The sequence below is a fragment of the Suncus etruscus genome, chromosome 10 (assembly GCF_024139225.1).
Source record: "Suncus etruscus isolate mSunEtr1 chromosome 10, mSunEtr1.pri.cur, whole genome shotgun sequence".
NCBI classification, from domain to species: domain Eukaryota; kingdom Metazoa; phylum Chordata; class Mammalia; order Eulipotyphla; family Soricidae; genus Suncus; species Suncus etruscus.
The window spans coordinates 88,794,737-88,815,453 of record NC_064857.1 but is presented as its reverse complement, the minus strand read 5'-3'; the positions used below and the strand labels follow the sequence as shown (position 1 = coordinate 88,815,453).

At 40.7% G+C, this 20,717-nt stretch overlaps 1 protein-coding gene across 1 annotated transcript in view; it reads right to left on the bottom strand.

The window, feature by feature from the left end:
• The window catches only part of CTDSPL2 (CTD small phosphatase like 2), a 51,517-nt gene extending 46,667 nt beyond the window's left edge, over positions 1–4,850 (bottom strand). The window contains exon 1 of the mRNA XM_049782492.1: positions 4,648–4,850. Within this exon, the coding sequence (XP_049638449.1) occupies positions 4,648–4,833 (186 nt within the window). The 5' untranslated portion in view covers positions 4,834–4,850. The remainder of the gene's footprint in view (positions 1–4,647) is intronic.
• Between the last annotated feature and the right edge of the window lie 15,867 nt (positions 4,851–20,717).

Here is a 20,717-nt window from a genome sequence, read left to right as displayed (position 1 = left end):
AAGTATTTTCTGAAAAGCACACAAATTTTATATCCCTTGACAGTCTCTTTTTGTCAAAAGCGAACTTTCAAACAAAAATGAGAATTTTTGGAAACTTGGATCCACCACTATCCAAATTTGACAGATTCCATTATTTAAGACTGTTCTGTTGAGATCATCAGGAAGTTCACAAATGTTACTTTTTTTTGACACTAAATAAAATTGTCAATGTGGAAGATCTGCAAAATTTAAGAGATTCAATATTTTCCAAATAGCACTCAATGTTAAAAAATCACAATAAGGGCCCGGAGAGATAGCACAGCGGTGTTTGCCTTGCAAGCAGCCGATCCAGGACCAAAGGTGGTTGGTTCGAATCCTGGTGTCCCATATGGTCCCCCGTGCCTGCCAGGGGCTATTTCTGAGCAGACAGCCAGGAGTAACCCCTAAGCACTGCCGGGTGTGGCCCAAAAACAAAAAAAAAAAAAAAATCACAATAAAATTTTCATTCTAGTAAAAGGTAGCTAAGAGGCAGCATGGGGTTTAAGAGCAATAGCATAGCAGTAAGGCGTGCTACAGTTCCCCAAGCCTGTCAGGAGCGAGTTCTAAGCACTGAGCCAGGAGTAACCCCTGAGCACCACTGGGTGTGCCCCAAATGCAAAAATAAAAAAGACAAAAACAAAAATTAAAAAAAAAAAAATTAAAGTGCTTGCCTTGTATACATGACAAACCCAGGTTCTATCCGCAGAACCTGCAAGAGTACCGTATTTTCTGGCATATAAGACGACTTTTGAAACAAAAAAAAAAAGAGTCAACAGAAAATCGTATCCCGAAAAATGTTTCAATATGCCGCTAAACGAAAATTGTCTGAATATTGCCACAAAACAAATTTTCCAACTCGATCCTGCATCATCACTGCCAGGCTGCTCGGCCCACCTCTCTAGCTCAGCCAATCCAAGCAGGCTTTTTATGCATGCAAATTATACAGTGTTCTGTCCCCGAGTCTATACTGTAAAAAGCCTGCTCAGATTGGCCAGAGTCAGAGAGGAAGTCTATTACAGTATAACCTTTGGAACTTTGCTTGTTGTGATTGGCTCACTGTGGAAGATACAGGTGCAGCACAGAACATTCTGTCTTATACAGCAAATAAATATAGGCCTAAACCTATGTTTTAACTGTAAAATTAGGGGTCGTCTTATACGCCGGAAAATACGGTGCATCTTGAGGAATGCTGGGTATAGCCAAAGATATAGATTAGATAGACAGACGGTAGACAGATCGATCCAAAGCCAAAAAATTAATAATTCAGTAAAGCAAAACAAAATAAAATACATTGCTCTTTTCTAAGTAAATGTAAGTATGGGGTGGCCCAAATACACACACACACACACACACACACACACACACACACACACACACACACACACACACACCCCACCTTCTTCAAATGGTTTGTAAAGACTTCAAGTAGTAAAAGCTAGGGATAGTACAGCAGGTAAGGCATATGGCCAAGTGAGATTAAAATCCCATACCATACAAAGTCCCAGACACACACACACACACACACACACACACACACACACGACACACCTTCTTCAAATGGTTTGTAAAGACTTCAAGTAGTAAAAGCTAGGAATAGTACAGCAAGTAAGGCATATGGCCAAGTGAGATTGAATTCCCATACCACACAAAGTCCCAGGATAAGTCTGAGTGCAGTCAGATGTGCCATCACACACACAAACACAAACACACACACACACACACACACACACACACACCATTAAATAAAAACATGAAAAACAACACAAAGGAATGGTAACTTCTTGATAACTGTAATTGTGTTGTATTTGTCCTATCATCCTGGGCAAGGTGTTTGTTATAAGAATTACTGTTGCTGTTACTATTGATCATGTACAAGCTACCTAAACCTCATCTCCCTCCTCTTAATTAATCAAAAGATGGTTAAAATAATTAATATGGGCCCGGAGAGATAGCACAGCGGCGTTTGCCTTGCAAGCAGCTGATCCAGGACTAAAGGTGATTGGTTCGAATCCCGGTGTCCCATATGGTCCCCCGTGCCTGCCAGGAGCTATTTCTGAGCAGACAGCCAGGAGTAACCCCTGAGCACCGCCGGGTGTGGCCCAAAAAACAAAAATAAAATAAAATAAAATAAAATAATTAATATACTGAATAGAAAATAGCTAATAGCAACTCCATCTATACCAAATTATGAAAAGGATAACAAGGTTGTAGTTAAAATACTAAACATAATAACTTAAGCAAGGTAGAGATAATAAAATATGTTAGCAAGATAATGTAATTAATGACAAGACGGGTAATTAAAATATAACAACTAAAATCTAGTATAAACTCTAAGAAAACATTTAACAAGGGGCCAGAGCAATAATATAGTGGGTAGGGCTGTTTCCTTTCATGCAGCCAACTGGGTTTGACACCCAAAATCCCATTATGGTCCCCTGAGCACCACAAGGAGTGATTCTGGAGAGTAGAGCCAAGAGTAATCCTGAACACCACAGGGTGTGGCCCCGCCCCAAACCACAAATCAAAAACCCAAAAACATAAATAGCTAAAGAGTGGATGAGGGGTTTATCTGCACATGTGAAGAAAAGAGCTGAAAAAAGTAAATGGCAGGTAAGTTTTTCTCAAAATAAGAAAATAATTTACATTTAGAATTGTTCATATAATCAAAATGATGGATTCTAACAATCCACATCAACAGAATCAACAGTAGTTAATGAAGAGTGACTAGCAATTGCAAATTCAGAAGTTCACATTTTGTTTCGTTTTAGTTTTTTTTTTTTTTTTGGCTTTTGGGCCACACCCGGCGGTGCTCAGGGGTTACTCCTGGCTGTCTGCTCAGAAATAGCTCCTGGCAGGCACGGAAGACCATATGGGAGACCATATGGGACACCGGGATTCGAACCAACCACCTTTGGTCCTGGATTGGCTGCTTGCAAGGCAAACACCGCTGTGCTATCTCTCCGGGCCCTAGTTTTAGTTTTTGGAGTCACTCCCAGCAGAGTTTGGGAGTTACTTCCCAAAGTCAAACAGAATGCAGAGCACCTGCATCCAAGTAAGAGTCCAGTTTTCTCAGCTATTTCCCAAGGCCCAAAAACTCATGTTCTGGGAAGGCATTTTACCTTTTGCTACACAGCATTACTAGACTATGTCAAGGTTTCTATAAATTCAAAAAATATACCAAAAAGGAAAAAACAATACTTCTCTAAACCTTGGCCAATGGTCACAGTAACTAGATTTTGTTTTGTGTTTTTTTTTTGTTTTTTTAGGTTTCTGTTTCTTTGGGTTGTTTTTGGTTTTGGGTTTTTAGCTACACCTGGAATACTAAGGAATCACCAGTTGGGCTCCTCTCTTTGGCCCAGTTTATTTTGTTTGGGGGCCAAACCCAACAGCACTCAGGAATTACTCCTGGCTCTGTGCTCAGAAATTCATACTTTTGGGGGGGTCACACCCGGTAGTGCTAAGAATTTATTACTCCTGTCTCTGTGTTCAGAAATCACTCCTGGCAGGGATATGGGATGCCTGGGATGAAACCTGGGTCAGCTGCATGCAAGGCAAATGCCCTACCCACTGTGCTATCCCTCCAGCCCCGCCATTTTTTTTATTACAACATAACTTACAACTAAGAATAATTCACCAATAATTGATTTTGCTCACCAAAATTACATGATACTGTAACACAATTTTTGTATGATATTCCCAAGAAAGTATACAAGAGTAGTTATCAAGTGAAAAATTCTGCATATACCATTTTCTTTATAGAATGCGTCAAAGTTCCTCAAAATGCTACTATATATCAGTCATCTAATATGAAAAACAACTCTGAAGTGACAGGTACTTCGACTCATTGTTTTCCTGAGGCTCAGAATAGTAAAATGACTTTCCTAGAGTTATTCAACTTGATTCCAAATATGAATATGAAACATAACACTGCTGTGGCCAGTATTTATTCATTATGAACGCTGTTGTTGTCTCTTTAATGAAATAAATTTTCACTGAACAAATGTTAGAATTTAGAATGAGAAAATAAACCATCCCCTTAGATAAGTGATGCACTGATAAGAAATTTTTCTTTCCCATGAAGGAAAAGAAGTGAGACATCTTAAATAAAAGAATAAAAATAGTTTTTACTTCTAATAATAATTTGCTAAAATACCCTTAAGTCTAAATAATTTTTAAAAAGTAAATAGCATATTATTAAAGTAACTAAATATTCTGCAAGCTATACTTTTGGTTTTTGTTTTGGAGCTATAACTGGCAGTATTTAGAACTTACTCCTGGTTCTGTGTGCAAGGATCACTTCTTTTTTGTTTGTTTTTTAGGTCATACCCAACAGTGCTCTGGGGCCACTCCTGGCTCTATGCTCAGAAATCACCCCCAGCAGGCTTGGGAGACCATATGGGATGCTGGGATTCGAACCATGTTCCTTCTGCATGCAAGGCAAACGCTTTACTGCTGTGCATATCTCTCTGGCCCCGCAAGGATCACTTCTGGCAGAACAGAGGTACTAAGGATAGAAGTCAAGTTGGCGGCATACAAGGCAAGAATTATTACATTACTCATCTTATGTCTTAAAAGAGAAGAAACCCTGAAACTTCACTTTAAATGATACCATAAAAGCAAAATCATTACCTTGGTTGTGCTTCCTTTAATAAAATTTTTAATTGAAGACAACAAGCCAGCTTCATTCTTGGGTGTTTTTTCTCCTCCTGAAGGCAAGCTATCATCGACTTCTGAGTATTTCCTCTTTGCTCTGGCAGTGCGTTGTGTTTGGACTTGATTTGATTGCTGAGAAGCTTTCCGTGTTCTCAGCCTCATCTTTTATGAGTGCCACATGAAAACTCTAAGAAAAAGTTAATAAAGGTTATTAATATTAAATCTAAATACCCTTATATGTACAGTTTACATAACACAAATCTGATTAAAAACAAAAAATAAATAAATTAAAAATATTCAGCTCTTTGTAAGATTGATTATATAAGAAAAATATGATTTTAAGTTTAAAGACCTTGAGCTTGGTACCTTATAAATATCCCAAAGTAACTTTCCCACCAACTTCATAAGATATTATATCATGAGGCAAGGAAATATAGAGGCAACTGTAAAGTATATGGGTTCAATCCTTGGTACTACATAGCTTACCAAGATGTGGCCCTGGGATCACCCAAGCACTATTCTCCAGCACAACAGGACCAGAGCAACATTGCATCATCATTTTTCTTGAACCTGCCCAGAAAGTCAAGTGCCACCAGGAGAAGGCCCAAACACCAAGAACCACTGTGAAGCCTAAATAAATACTGTATCTTATAAACTAATAAAGTAAAGATAATTATAAAATAAATCTGTGGGTTTTTAGATCACTCCACACATGGTATCTTTAACCCCAGGCAGACAGGTCTGAAGAAGCAGGCTAGTGGTGAAGAAATAATAAACCAAACCAGTCAAGAGACAGTCTACATCTCTACACCTCCTGGTATTGGCTCTCAGGGCCAACCCAAATCTCCTTTTCTTTATTATCTTAGAAAAAAACCCACCAGTGTTGGGCAGGACAGAGTGCTCTAGGTGGGCTAACATATATATCAAAGGAGATTTAATAGAAAGAGGAAGATGAGATAATGCCTTTGTTTTAGGTCATTAACTGGGTGTCATCTTACAGATAATAACAAAAAGTAGTACTCTTTACACAACACTGTTGCCTCTACTCATATCAATAATCTTTATCCATGTTCACACATCTACATTCATAAATAGTAAAAAGAGATAGGACAGGTTTTGCTTTCTAGCGCTCACAATATAGTGAGGAAAGTACTCAATGAATGAATGAACTCCAAAAAAATATCTATATACTCGAGTATATGCCAAGTTTTTTGGCACAAAATTTGTGCCGAAAACCCTGAACTCGGCTTATACTCCGGTCATACAGGTTATCTGATTCGCGCGCATAGTCTACAGTCTTCTCCTGCCATCTGTGGGAGGGGGTGGTACTTCAGCTCAGTCCACAAGTCACAGCTGAGCTGAAGAGGTAGGCAGCTGAACTGAACTATTTAACCCACAATATTCAATGGCACATTTAATTAAGTGCAAAACCCATTTAAGGCAGTAAAGTCGTGTGAATAAGTGTGTATAATTTCTGAATCCTTATAATCAGGTGTTTTAGAGTAATAAGGATTCAGGATTTTTAATCATTTATTTACAATGCTTTACTGTCTTAAATGGTTTATTCACTTTATTAAAGTTGTCACTGAATACTATGGGTTAATGTGGTATGCTAATGGTATACAGTATATCAAACAATCACGTACTGTAAATGTAATCATGTATTTATTTACTGATTCCTCAATTATTATAATTTTTAGGTATATATTTTTATTTTTGAAATTTACCAGTGGCTGCTGCATTTTTTACCTCAGTTTATACTTGAGTCACTAAGTTTTCCCAGTTTTAGGGTAAAATTGGGGGAATCTGCTTAGTTCCGGTCGGTTTATATTCGAGTATATATGAGATTTGTTATTACCATACACAACTGTAAAATGATACCCAGCTATTAACCCAAAACAAATGTGCCCCCTTTCCTTAAATTACTCCTTTGATATGTAAAAGCCCACTTGGATAGGTAACCTTGGTTTCTCTCTGGACCTTCCCCCTCCTGGTACATGGGGACTGGTTTAATAAAGAGGCAGTTCTGGCTTTTGGCTCTAACAGACACGGCGAAGAAGCCCTAAGAAGATACTGACTCAATTATTCTTTTCTGACTGGCTTGGGTTATTAATCCTTTGCTGCTACCCTGCTGCTTCAGACCTGTCCGCCTGTGGTTGAAGATAAGGTGGCACTGGGTGATCCCACAAACCATGGGGATTTTATTGTGCTCAAACAATGACCCAGTTACTCTATCTTCTGGTGGATAATCATGGCCTCTTTGAACTGGACTGAGTGTGCAATGCCCTTCACCAGAATTCGGTACACATGGCTCCTGTCCTAAACATGGCAGTGGACTATTCAGGTGGGACAGAAGCTAGCAGAGAAGGGGAGAGAGCTGAAGACTAGCAGCATCTTAGAGGCCAAGGCTCACTGCCTTTCTTCTACCAAAGGTGCTTTGTGTGAGGACATCAACACCCCCTCCAACCTGCAACAGCTTATCAAGGTCACTTATGGGGTAGAAACTAGAGAGAGCTCCATTGAGGGGACCAACAGCAGGGAGAAGAGCTGCTCCCTCACCCAGATTCCAACCCAGGAACTGAAGGCCTTTCTTTCCAGACAAACTCAGCAGCCTAGGAGGATCCAAGCCCAGCAAAAGCAGCCCAGCTAAAAAGCAACTTTCCTCTAGGTTAATCTATCGAATCTATTTGCACTGTCATTATATTGCTGATTAAACTGTGTGTTCTACATGTATAGATTTTATAACTACTATTTTGTTCTATGCCCCACTGCAAACAGAAAATTTTGTATCCAACTATAGTGGTTTAGATATTAGTTTGCACAGTTCTGGTGAAATGCATAATGCTGTTACATATTTAATGGGTTCTCAGCTATCCAATTGGGAATGTTTCTTAATTGCTATGTTTGACTGTTATCATTCTCAAATTTATGTATGCAAAAATGTTCTAATGTCTTTGTACACAGAAGTTGATGGAAAAGGAACTTGGATAATAGACTCTTATTACAGTGCTCATTATAAGAATGTTTTAGCAAACTTTTTTCTTCTTTTTTTTTGGTTTTTGGATCACACCTGGCAGTGCTTAGGAGTTTACTCCTGGCGCTATGCTAGAAACCACTCCTGGCAGGCTCGGGGAACCATATGGAATGCCGGGATTTGAATCACCGACCTTCTGTATGCAAGGCAAATGCCTTACCTCCATGCTAGCCCCAGCAAACTTATTATTCTTATTTTTTTTGTTTGTTTTTGTTTTTGGGTCACATCAGGCAGTGTTCAGGGGTTACTCCTGGCTCTATGCTCATAAATCGCTCCTGGCAGGCTCAGGGACCATATGGGATGCTGGGATTCGAACCACTGTCCTTCTGCATGCAAGGCAAATGCCCTACCTCCATGCTATCTCTCAGGCCCCACAAACTTATTTTTAGACTATATATATATATAATATATATATTATATATATATGTGTGCAGAAATATCTTGTGACTTTGTTAGAAAAGTTTATAAAAAGGAACATGAATACTCTAGACTCGTATTACAGAGCTTAGTATAAGAATGTTTAACAAAACCACATAACTTGAACTAGCTAGTCCTGCCACCCAGTTAGAGGGGGAAATAAGGGAGGCACCAAGACCAAACAGGTGCAAGACTACTAAGTAGTAAGCTAGGTACAGAGGGGACCACATATTCTAGCAGCCCTGGGGGTGAGAGAGGAGGATATGGGAGGTAGGACGAAAACAGCGGTGTAGGGAGGACAAATCGGTGATGGGAATCCTCCCGATTTTATGTAAATATGTACCTAAAATATTATTGTCAACAATATGTAAGCCACTATGATCAAAATAAAAATTATATTATTAAAAAAAAGAATGTTTAAAATTGTTCAAATTGGGGCTGGAGAGATAGCATGGAAGTAAGGCGTTTGCCTTTCATGCAGAAGGTCATTGGTTGGAATCCCAGCGTCCCATATGGTCCCCCGTGCCTGCCAGGAGCAATTTCTGAGCATGGAGCCAGGAGTAACCCCTGAGCACTGCCGGGTGTGACCCAAAATAAAATAAAATAAAATAAAATTGTTCAAATTAAGTGTATCTGCAGAAAGGTTCTAATGTTTATAGTCAGAGAAATCTATGAGAAAATTCTGTAATATGTCTAAGACAAGATGTGAAAAGGCTGATTTGTTTTGAGAATGATGTACATAATCCAACCTTTGACACTTTTATAGCCAACTTTTACTGTGCCTATTACAAAATAACAACCACTTTTATAAATTCTAATCTGGGGTTCCCACCTCTGGTGGAGAATAGTAGAACAAAGATTTTAGTAGCATTTCTCATTTTTTTTGTTTTGTTTTAAACAGAAAGGGTGGAAATGGAAGATGACATCCAGCTATTAACCTGAAACAAAGGTGTTTCCCCCAACTTCCTTTCCTTAAATCTTTTTTTTAAATCTCTCATTTGATGTGTAAAAGATAGGTACTTTGATTTCTCTCTGGACCTTCCCCTTCTGGTGTATGGGTACTGGCTTAATAAAGAATGATGCAGTTCTGGCTTGTAGCTCTGGCAGACACCACAAGAGAAAAGACACTGACTCCATTATTCTTTCCTAACTGGCTTGATTTATTTTTATTTATTTTTTGGTTTTTGGGCCACACCCGGCAGTGCTCAGGGGTTACTCCTGGCTGTCTGCTCAGAAATAGCTCCTGGCAGGCACGGGGGACCATATGGGACACCGGGATTCGAACCAACCACCTTTGGTCCTGAATCAGCCGCTGTGCTATCTCTCCGGGCCCTGGCTTGATTTATTAATCCTTTTAGTTTAATTTAATTTAATTTAATTTTAGTTTAATTCCTTATAGTTCAAGAAATAAGGTGCTTGCATTGCCAGAGTCAACAGCAGTTCAATTCCTGGCACAACATTATTATCCCTCAATAACTACTAGAAACTATTCAGGAGTAAATCTTGAGTCTCTAGAGTCAGGTGTGGCCAACAAAGAATTTTTAAATGTAATTTGTAATAATATGTAAGTATATATATAGATATATAGATATAGATAGATATATAAATGTACATACAAATAGCATTTACTAAAGCACACACACACACACACACACACACACACACACACACACACACACACACACAAAACCAAAACCTAAAACAAGAAACTAAGCAGAGTCCAAAGTATCTTCCAAACAAACTTTTTTTTTTTGGTTTTTGAACCATAACCAGCTCAGGGGTTACTCCTAGCTCTGCACTCAGAAATTAATCCTGACAGGTCCATGGGACCATATGGGATGTCAGGAACTGAATCTATGTCTTCTGTTTGCGTGCAAGGCAAACACCCTACCACTATGCTATCTATCGCTCCTACCCCCAAACCACCTTTTTGAAAAATTTAGGTTTTGGGGCCAGAGCAATAGCACAGTGATAGGGTGTTTGCCTCGCATGCGGCTGACCCAGGACAGACCTGGGTTCAATCCCGGCATTCCATATGGTCCCCCAAGCCAGGCACGATTTCTTTCTTTCTTTTTTTTTTTAATTTGTATTGTAGTCTAATTACAATTACAATTCTTTCACAGTAATATTTGAAGCACATAGTGACAATGAATGAGGGCCATTCCCACCACCAGTGTTGTCCTCCCTCCAACCCTGTTGCCAGCATGCGTCCCACATCTCCCTCCTTTACCCCTGTAATGCTATTATTCCCCCTTTGTATAGCTTGTTGTAGATTGGGAATCGATTCTATTGTCGTTAAACCAGGCGCGATTTCTGAGCACATAGCCAGGAATAACCCGAGCATCACCGGATATGAACCAAAAACCAGAAAAACAAAGATTTTGTGGTTTATTTGTATTTATTTTTGCTTGGTTTTGGGGACATACCCTGAGTGCTTGGATCACTCCAGGCAGGATTTGGGAAATCTTATTGATGCCAGGAATGAAACCCAGGTAGAATTCAAGCAAGGCAAGCACCTTACCCACTGTACTATCACTCAAGCCCCTTTCAATTACTTTTCTAATACCAAATAATACTCATTTAATAAATCGATTATTTATTTCCAATATATGACTTGAAGGGGCCTCACATCACATATGCATATGAGCTATTCCATTAAGCAACAATCCCAGGCTCAAATTATTTAATTCCTTTTGCTTTGCTCTTTTATTGGTACAGAGCTCTCGGGCAGGGCCATGAGGTCCCAAGTGTTCCCTGGAGATAATCAGCCAGTCAACCAATGGTTCAATACAAGGACCTGAGAAGGCAGATTTACCCAGGTACTGCCGTGCCAGCAATTATTGGTGCCACAAAGATGGTTAGTTCAAAGTGGTAAGATGAAATCAGACGATAAAGCATATCCCTGAACTCAGTATTTGTATTATCTATCTGTTCCAATTCCTTTGTTCTTTAGTAAAACACTACCTATAAAAGAAAAGAAAATTAAAAAAAGAAAAATTGGGCCCGGAGAGATAGCACAGCGGCATTTGCCTTGCAAGCAGCTGATCCAGGACCAAAGGTGGTTGGTTCGAATCCTGGTGTCCCATATGGTCCCCCGTGCCTGCCAGGAGCTATTTCTGAGCAGACAGCCAGGAGTAACCCCTGAGCACCGCTGGGTGTGGCCCAAAAACCAAAAAAAAAAAAAAAAAAAAAAAAAGGAAAAAAAAAAGAAAAATTGAAAATACATGTTCAATTTTCAGTAAAAAAAATTTTAATCATGGGGCTGGTGTGATAGCACAGCAAGTAGGGCTTTTGCCTTGCATCTGGCTGACCCAGGTTCAAACCCCAGCATCCCATATGGTTCCTCCAAGTCTGCCAGGAGCGATTTCTAAGTGCAGACCTGGGAGTAACCAACCCCTGAGTACTGCTGAGTATGGCCCAAAAGAAGGAAAAAAGGAAGGAGGGAGGGAGGGAGGGAGGGAGGGGGGGGAGAGAGAGATAGAAAAAAAGAAAGGAAGGAAGGAGGGAGGGGAGGGGAGGGGAGGGGAGGGGGAGGGGAGGGGGAGGGGAGGGGAGGGGAGGGGAGGGGAGGGGAGGGGAGGGGAGGGGAGGGGAGGGAAGGGGAGGGAAGGGAAGGGAAGGGAAGGGAAGGGAAGGGAAGGGAAGGGAAGGGAAGGGAAGGGAAGGGAAGGGAAGGGAAGGGAAGGGAAGGGAAGGGAAGGGAAGGGAAGGGAAGGGAAGGGAAGGGAAGGGAAGGGAAGGGAAGGGAAGGGAAGGGAAGGGAAGGGAAGGTTTATTTTAAGACACAGAAGGGGAGGCTCAGGAGTAACTTCTGGCTCTGCACTCAGGAACCTGGAAGTGCTTGCAGAACTATATCAATGTCAAAATTGAACCCTGGGTCGACAGTGTGCAAGGCAAGAGCCCTATTGGCTGTATCATTCCGGGCGCGCATGTGCGTATGTGCATGCGTGCGTGCGTGCGTGTGTGCGTGTGTGTGTGTGTGTGTGTGTGTGTGTGTGTGTGTGTGATTACAGCCCCCTCTGTGTGTGTATATATTTTTTTTTTATTTTAGGTTTTGGGGACACATCTGGCAATTTTCAGGAGTTGCTCTTTGCTCTACCTCTACACTCAGGAATTACTCCTGGGTGTGCTCAGGGGACCATATGGGATATCAGGGCTCAAATCTGGGTCAGCTGCATGCAAGACAAGTCCATGTAAATATTTTTTTTGTTTTTTGGGCCACATCCAGTGATGCTCAGGGGTTACTCCTGACTATCTGCTCAGAAATTGCTCCTGGCTTGGGGGACCATATGGGATCAAACCATGGTCAATCCTAGGTCAGCGCGTGCAAGGCAAAAACGCCCTACCGCTTGTGCTACCGCTCTAGACCCTCTAGACCCTCCATGTAAATATTTTTAAAAAGTCATTTCAAAAATACATAAGCCTAACCTATTTTTATGATGATTTTAATTTGTTTTTGAACTCCCAGTAGTACTCAGGGCTCATTCCTGGCTCTATACTCAAGAATCTTTCCTGACAAACTCAGGGAACCATATGCTGTGCCAGAGATCAAACAAGGGTCCAATGGTATGCAAGCTCTTACTCCCTATGCCAGTGGTCAGCAACCTGCAGCTCTCGAGCCACATGTGGCTTTTTATACTTTTAATTCGACTCTTCTGTGTGCCGGGCGGCCGCTCCAGGAGTCAGGACTCTGCTCCTAGCCTGTCAGTGCGCACCCTGTGTGGCTCTCAAAATAAATTTCAATCGTGGTTTTGGCGAGATTTGGCTCAGTTGAAAAAAAGGTTGCCGACCACTGCCTATGCTATCTCTCTGGCCTAGGATCAACATACTTTATTAAACCCAAAATCATTAAATTAAAATTATAAAATTTATGACATAATAAATTCATGTAAATAAGTCTAAAAAGATGAAAGACATAGTAACTCAGCTTTATGATGTTGAGCTCAATAAAATGTTAATAGTTACTTGGTCATTTGCTACCAGATAGTAATAAAAGAATGAAAACAATAATTCTAGCTATTAGAATCAAAAATACTAGCAGGTGAGGGATGGAGAGATAGTAGTACAGAGGGTTAAGCACTTGCTTTCCATCCAGGTTCATTCCCCAGAACCCCATAAGGCCCATCAGGAGAGATCCCTCAGTATTGATAGGGCCAGGGATAAGCCCTGGCTTAAAAAAAAAAAAAAAAAAAAAGATAATAGCAAGTTCAGAATATCATCTATCATGGCTATATTCTCTGACAATGTAAATGTAAATAATTACTTAAGGTTTATGATAATGCGGAGAACACAAAGAACAACAAAAAAAAGGTACATGGTTTTAGTAACCACAGAAATGGCAACCATACTGAAACACTGTGATCTAATTATTCTATTTCTAATTCAAAGTCTGTCATCCACTAAGCTATTTTAAATAAGAACAGTACACGTGGCCAGAGAGATAGCATGGAGGTAAGGCGTTTGCCTTTTCATGCAGGACATTGGTTCGAATCCCTGCATCCTATATGGTCCCCTGTGCCTGCTGGGGGCGATTTCTGAGCTTAGAGCCAGGAGTAACCCCTGAGCAGTGCCGGGTGTGACCCAAAAACCAAAAAAAAAACAAAAAAAGAAAAACAAAAACAAAAAAACAAAGAACAGTACAAGAATAAAAAAGATATGAGAGGGGCTGGAGTGATAGCACAGTGGGTAGGACACTTGCCTTACACAAAGCTAACTAGGGTTCAATCTCAGCTTCCTAAATGGTCTCCAGAGTCTGTGATTTCTGAGCACAGAGCCAGAAGTAACCTCTGAGCACTGCTGGATGTGGCCCCAAAACAAAAAAACAAAAAAAGTAAGAGATGTTAAATAAAACTACTTAAATTCTGACAATGGCTAAATGAGAACTCAACAAATTTTCTCTTCCAAAATCAACCACTTTGTACAAAATGATAGCACCATCACTTCAGCAAATCATCTAAAAGCACACAGCTCAAACTATCAAAATTCCTTTGTTTGGGTGCAAACATTGGGAGTCTATGTCAATTTGGAAGGCAGAGGCGCCCACATCTGACAGTATTCATAGTTAATTCCTGGTTCTGCACTCAGAATCACCAGGGACTGTATATGGTAATGAGAATCAAATACCAATCAGACAAAGCAAGGCAAGTGCCCTACACACATACTATCACACCTGGTGGTGCACTACTCTCCTAAACCTCTATCTCCATCTGCAATCTTAGATGGTTGGCAGCTTTGAGGTCACCATAAGACACACATGGTTAGCAGTAGTTAAACAATTGCCACATTCAGTGGCTTCATCAGTATAGGTGACAAATTCAGTATAATTGATCATTTCTGTGGCTAGCAAACTTGGAATATCAATGGGTACTCTAAGCCTGAAATTGCAAGGATTATTGGGACAAACATTGTGGTTTAGATTTCCTTTTTTTTTTTTTTTTTTGGGGGGGGGGCACACCCAGCGGTGCTCAGGGGTTACTCCTGGCTGTCTGCTCAGAAATAGCTCCTGGCAGGCTCGGGGGACCATATGGGACACAGGGATTCGAACCAACCACCATTGGTCATGGATCGGCTGCTTGCAAGGCAAACGCCACTGTGCTATCTCTCCGGGCCCATATTGTGGTTTAGGAACACATATGCAGAGATGAAAAAGCAGAATGTCCAAGAATCTGTATGCTCTTAGCCAAACCTGTAACTTCACATGTGAATATAGGAGATATAAACATCAGTGAAACATCAGTGAAAAATAAAAAGCTCAATGAAATTTAGAAATATGGATCCCCATACAGATACAAAGGTAAAAGCAGATTTACTGTGTAAGACGTTTAAGTACAATGAGTCAATCAATAGATGACCATTAGACAATTAAGACACATGATATGTAACCAAATAAACCAAGCTTAAAACTTAAAGCAAAGGGCTTGGAGTGATTTGCCTTGCAAGAATGGTCACAAGTTCAAATCCCCAGTGCCCCAAATGCACTAGGCATTATCCTGGCAGTTCTGCTGCCTTCAATCCCCAGCACAAAGTACACACTAAAAGTGGTGTAACCTCTATCAAGCCCTACAAATAAAAACAATGTGAAGTACAACAGCTGGAAGTGTGACACCTGGCAAGCAATTTGTGAATACTGCAGTAAATTCCAATGAGCAACATACTTTTAAGCTGTGTGCCTCAGGTAAAAATGTAACCCATGCTGAAGCAAACATCAATGATGCCTTAAGTGTAAAGCTTACTTCTTTGTGAGTACCACAACTGGTTTGAGTCCTCAGCCTGGTATGTGAGGCCCTCCAAAGAACACAGCTAAGAATGTGAGACCACAGCCAGAAAAGTATTCAACTCGATTATATAACACCATTAACCACAACAAAGAGAAGGAATTTTTAAATTGAAACAAGAATTTAAAAAAATTATAGAGTTAAAAGTGGTTATCTACTACAGATAAAGCTCATGGATTTTTTTGCCTATGGAAGTTACTGCACATAAAATAACATTGGAGGAGATCCTAAATCTAAAGGGGCTACAGTACCTCACCTTAAAATGCCAGTTTTTAATGAAAAATAAAACAGGGGGCCCGGAGAGATAGCACAGCGGCGTTTGCCTTGCAAGCAGCCGATCCAGGACCAAAAGTGGTTGGTTCAAATCCCGGTGTCCCATATGGTCCCCCGTGCCTGCCAGGAGCTATTTCTGAGCAGACAGCCAGGAGTAACCCCCTGAGCACCGCCGGGTGTGGCCCAAAAACCAAAAACCAAAAAAAAAAAAAAAAAAAAAAAGAAATATAAAACAGGATAAAAGAAACAGAAAAATAACCCAAACTCAGGCAAATAAAATCTATGTGCCAGGCTTACAATAACCCAAAGAAAAGCAGAAGTAACTAGTCTACATAAGAAAAATTTCACTCTTGAACCTATTTTATATTTTAGTTTGGAGAAATTCTACTTCAGATGAATATTTGGGACTTTCTCCTGTATTAGTAAAATAGACATAACTACAAAACACTACAAATATTGTTTTGTATTTCTCTATAAGTTTTAACTGGTATTTAAGTTACATATGGGGCTGAAGATTTGATCCCTAGCATCTCATCTTGTGGTCATACAAGCACTGCCAGGGGTAATTCCTGAGTGCAGTCAGGAGTAACCCTTTAGCTTTGACAGCTGTGGTCAAAACAAAAACCACACCATAAAAATCACAAATAAAACATGACCTGTTGTTCTGCCTTTAAATTACTACTTACTCATGCTCTTTATAACATATAGGTACCTTATATATATGTATGTATGTATATATATGTCTATATATATATATATATAAATACATATATATTGCAATGCAGTGGTCAGGGTTCTATTCAGGACACCACATGGTCTCTTTCTTCAGTGCCAGGAGTAAAAACCCTAACACCAAGCCAAGGAGTAGCCTCTGAGCACTAGCAAGTGTGATCCAAAAACAAAAACAAGTTTAGTTTGAACAACTCTGCTAAGCATAATTTTTCATATTTTTTTGGTTTTGTTTTTCGGGTCACACCCGGCAGCGCTCAGGGGTTACTCCTGGCTCTATGCTCAGAAATCGCTCATGGCAGGCTTGGGGGACCATATGGGATGCAGGGATTCGAACCACTGTCCTTTTGCATGCAAGGTAAATGGCCTACCTCCAAGCTATCTCTCCAGCCATAGAGCCTTTTTTTTTTTTTTGGTTTTTGGATCACACCCGGTGGTGCTCAGGGGTTACTCCTGGCTGTCTGCTCAGAAATAACTCCTGGCAGGCATGGGGGACCATATGGGACACCGGGATTGGAACCTTTGGTCCTGGATCGGCTGCTTGCAAGGCAAACGCTGCTGTGCTATCTCTCTGGGCCCTGAGCTTTTTTTAAAATATGCCTTTGGTTATCTGAATTTTTGTTTTGTTTTGCTTTTGGGTCACACCCATTTGACACTCGGGGGTTACTCCTGGCTAAGAGCTCAGAAATTGCCCCTGGCTTGGGGGGGACCATATGGGACACCAGGGGATCAAACCGCCAGGGGATCAAACCAGCTTGCAAGGCAAACACCTTACCTCTAGCGCCACCTTCCCCGCCCAGTTATCTGAATTTTTTTTGTTTTGTTTTTAAGCCACACCCGTCGATGCAGGGGTTACTCCTGGCTGTCTGCTCAGAAATAGCTCCTGGCAGGCACGGGGGACCATATGGGACACCAGGATTCGAACCAACCACCTTTGGTGCTGGATTGGATGCTTGCAAGGCAAACTTGCTGTGCTCTCTCTCTGGGCCCGGTTATCTGAATTTTTGAAGAAAGTTTGTATTTTATTTTATTGGATGAGATTGAATTTTTTTTCCTTGTATATTTCTTTGGGAGGAGTCACACCCAGTGGCACTCAGGGATTATGCCTGGCTTCATGCTCAAAAGCCACTCCTGGCAGGCTCGGATGCCAGGAGTCAAGTTACCATCTGTCCTGGGTCAGCCGCATGCAAGGCAAACACACCTTACAGCTGTGTTGTTATCTCTCTGTCCTCTCCTTGTAAATTTCTATCAGTTAATAAATCTTGGATATTATCCTTTCTTTTTAAATAATAGGCAAATAATTTGTTGGTAGGCTGTTTTTACATTTTGGTCCTCAATTTCTTTGAGGTACAGATGCTTAATTTAATGTAGCTACATTTGTTCATATTGCTTCCACTTCTTTGGTAAGTGGTATTTCATTAGATGCCTCTAGTTTCAACGTCATAGAGTTCTGCCTGTTTTCCTCTATCAATTCAGCTAATTCTGTAATCTTTAATCCATTTCTATTTTATTTTCTGCATTCCATCAAGAAGAAATCCAAGTTTTTGTTTTGTTTATTTATTTATTTATTTATTTATTTATTTATTTATTTATTTATTTATTTATTTATTGCTTGTGTCTGGCTAGTTTCCCCAATGCCACTAGTTGCTTCACTTAACTTTTTTTTTTTGTTTCTTTATTGAAGATTTACTCCTCATATGCCTGAGATTCTGTCTCTGAATTTTTTTTTTTTTTTTTTTTTTTTGGTTTTTGGGCCACACCCAGCGGTGCTCAGAGGTTACTCCTGGCTGTCTGCTCAGATATAGCTCCTGGCAGGCACGGGGGACCATATGGGACACCGGGATTCGAACCAACCACCTTTGGTCCTGGATCGGCTGCTTGCAAGGCAAACGCCGCTGTGCTATCTCTCCGGGCCCTGTCTCTGAATTTTTAATTCCACTCCACTGATTAGGCTGTGCCTTTATTCAAGAACCTTGCTGTTAAAATTACTATTGCTTTGAGGTACAATTTAAACTTGGGAAAAGTGATGCCTTTCATCCTTCTAACCTGTCTTTTTAAGTACTTTCAAATTTATTTTACTTAATCTTTTCATGTTTTGGTGGGGGGGGAGTTTGGGGTCATACCTGGAAGTGCTCAGGGATTACTCTTAGCTCTGCACTCAGGAGCCACTCCTGATGGGCTTGGGAAACTATAAGGGATGTTGGTGATCAAACTTGGGTTGACCATGTGCAATAAACACCGTACCTGCTGTACTATTGTTCCCCCCCTTACTCACTTAATCTTGTCAATAATATATAATAATATCTATTATTTTCATTTTTTGGTTGAGGAAAATGAAGCTGAGATACATAACAAAAGTATTTTAAGTAAGAATTCCTGGATCATGTAAAATGTTCGAGCAATGCAAAAATAGGGTAGGGCCAAAGAGAAGAGTACATATGGCTGTAGCCACAGCCCTTGGTTCACTTATGGTCCACTTATGGTCAGGCATGGTCCCTATGCACAGTCAGGTGTATACCCCTGAGTACTTCCAGGTATGTTCACCTACCCAAATCAAAAAGAAATGATATAAAAAAACTTTGGGGCCGGGAAGGTGGCACTGGAGATAAGGTGTCTGCCTTGTAAGCGCTACCAAGGAACGGACCGCGGTTCGATCCCCGGGCATCCCATATGGTCCCCCCAAGCCAGGGGCGATTTCTGAGCACATAGCCAGGAGTAACCCCTGAGCGTCAAACGGGTGTGGCCCAAAAACCAAAAAAAAAAAGAAAAAAACTTTAGGGGCCAAGCAAGTAGGGTACTCGCCGTGTATGTAGTCAACTCCTATTTAATCCCCAGCACCCCATATGATCCCGAGTGATCCCTGAACAGACTGAGTAAGCCTGGAGCACTGCCAGATTTGGCCCCAAAACAAAATTCATTATGTTTAATATTGTATATTTAATACAAAAATAGAAATTTTAAAATTATCCAAAATTCAAATTTCCCATTTTGCACAAAAGTCTTTTTGTTCTTGCTTGTTTTCCTAAATGATAATTTATAAAGGGTACTATTCCTGAGAAACCCTTGGTTCTGGAAAGTCTTAAAATAAGTTCAAACCATTATACAAACAGCTTGTGTTTACAATTGGGCAGCTCAAAATTAAACTTCTTGGGCCGGTGCGGTGGCGCTAGAGGTAAGGTGTCTGCCTTGCAAGCGCTAGCCTAGGACGGACTGCGGTTTGATCTTCCGGCATCCCATATGGTCCCCCAGGAAGGTGGTTTGAAACCCAGCATCCCATATGGTCCCCCAAGCCTGCCACGAGCGATTTCTGAGTATAGAGACAGGAGTAACCCCTGAGAGCTGTCGGGTGTGGCCCAAAATCAAAAAAAAAAAGTTGTTAAAAAGGAGAGTAGATGGGCTTGTGCTGGGGCAGGCGAGGTGGCGCTAGAGGTAAGGTGTCTGCCTTGCAAGCACTAGCCAAGGAAGGACCTCGGTTCGATCCCCTGGCATCCCATATGGTCCCCCCAAGCCCGGGGCAATTTCTGAGAACTTAGCCAGGAGTAACCCCTGAGCATCTAATGGGTGTGGCCTGAAGAAAAAAAAAAAAAAAGAAACAAACAAGAAGGACTTGTGCCTTACATGCAGCAAACCTAGGTTTCATCTTAGGCACTTCATGTAGGGGACCGCAAGCACCTCTAGGAATAAGCCCTGAACAACTTGAGGTGTTGCCCGAAAGGTAAAAACATCAACCAAAAAAATTAGCTAAAATTATGAAACATAGAAGAAAACAGAAAGAGCTCAGGATATTGAATTTGAATAATGTCTTGAATATGACACAAAAAGCACAGAAAATTAAAAAAATAGCAAAATTTTTGACTTTTTATTTTGTTTTTGGGCCACATCCAGCGTCTCTCAAGGGTTTACTTCTGGCTCTGCTCAGGAATCACTCCTGGCGAGCTTATGGAACCCAATGGGATGTCAAGGATAAGGCCTGGTTTGGCAGTGTGAAAGGCAAATGCCCTCCCCACTGTGTTGTTATCACTGTGGCCCCCAAATTTAAAACATTTTAACCAGGTGTGGTGCCCCAAATATTTACTAAGGGGCAAGAGCAAGAGTACAAGGGTAAAATGCTTGCCTTACATGCAGTGAATGTCATGTAATCAGCACCACATTTTTCCAAGCACTGAGTATGAGCACTGCTGAGTATGTCCCCAAAGGTAAAAAAGTAATATAATTTTTTAATTTAAATGAAAAAAATTTAACATTTAAATTTTGTACATCAGGAGCCAAAGCAATAGTACTATGGTTAGGGTGCTTGCATTACATACAGCCAACCCAGT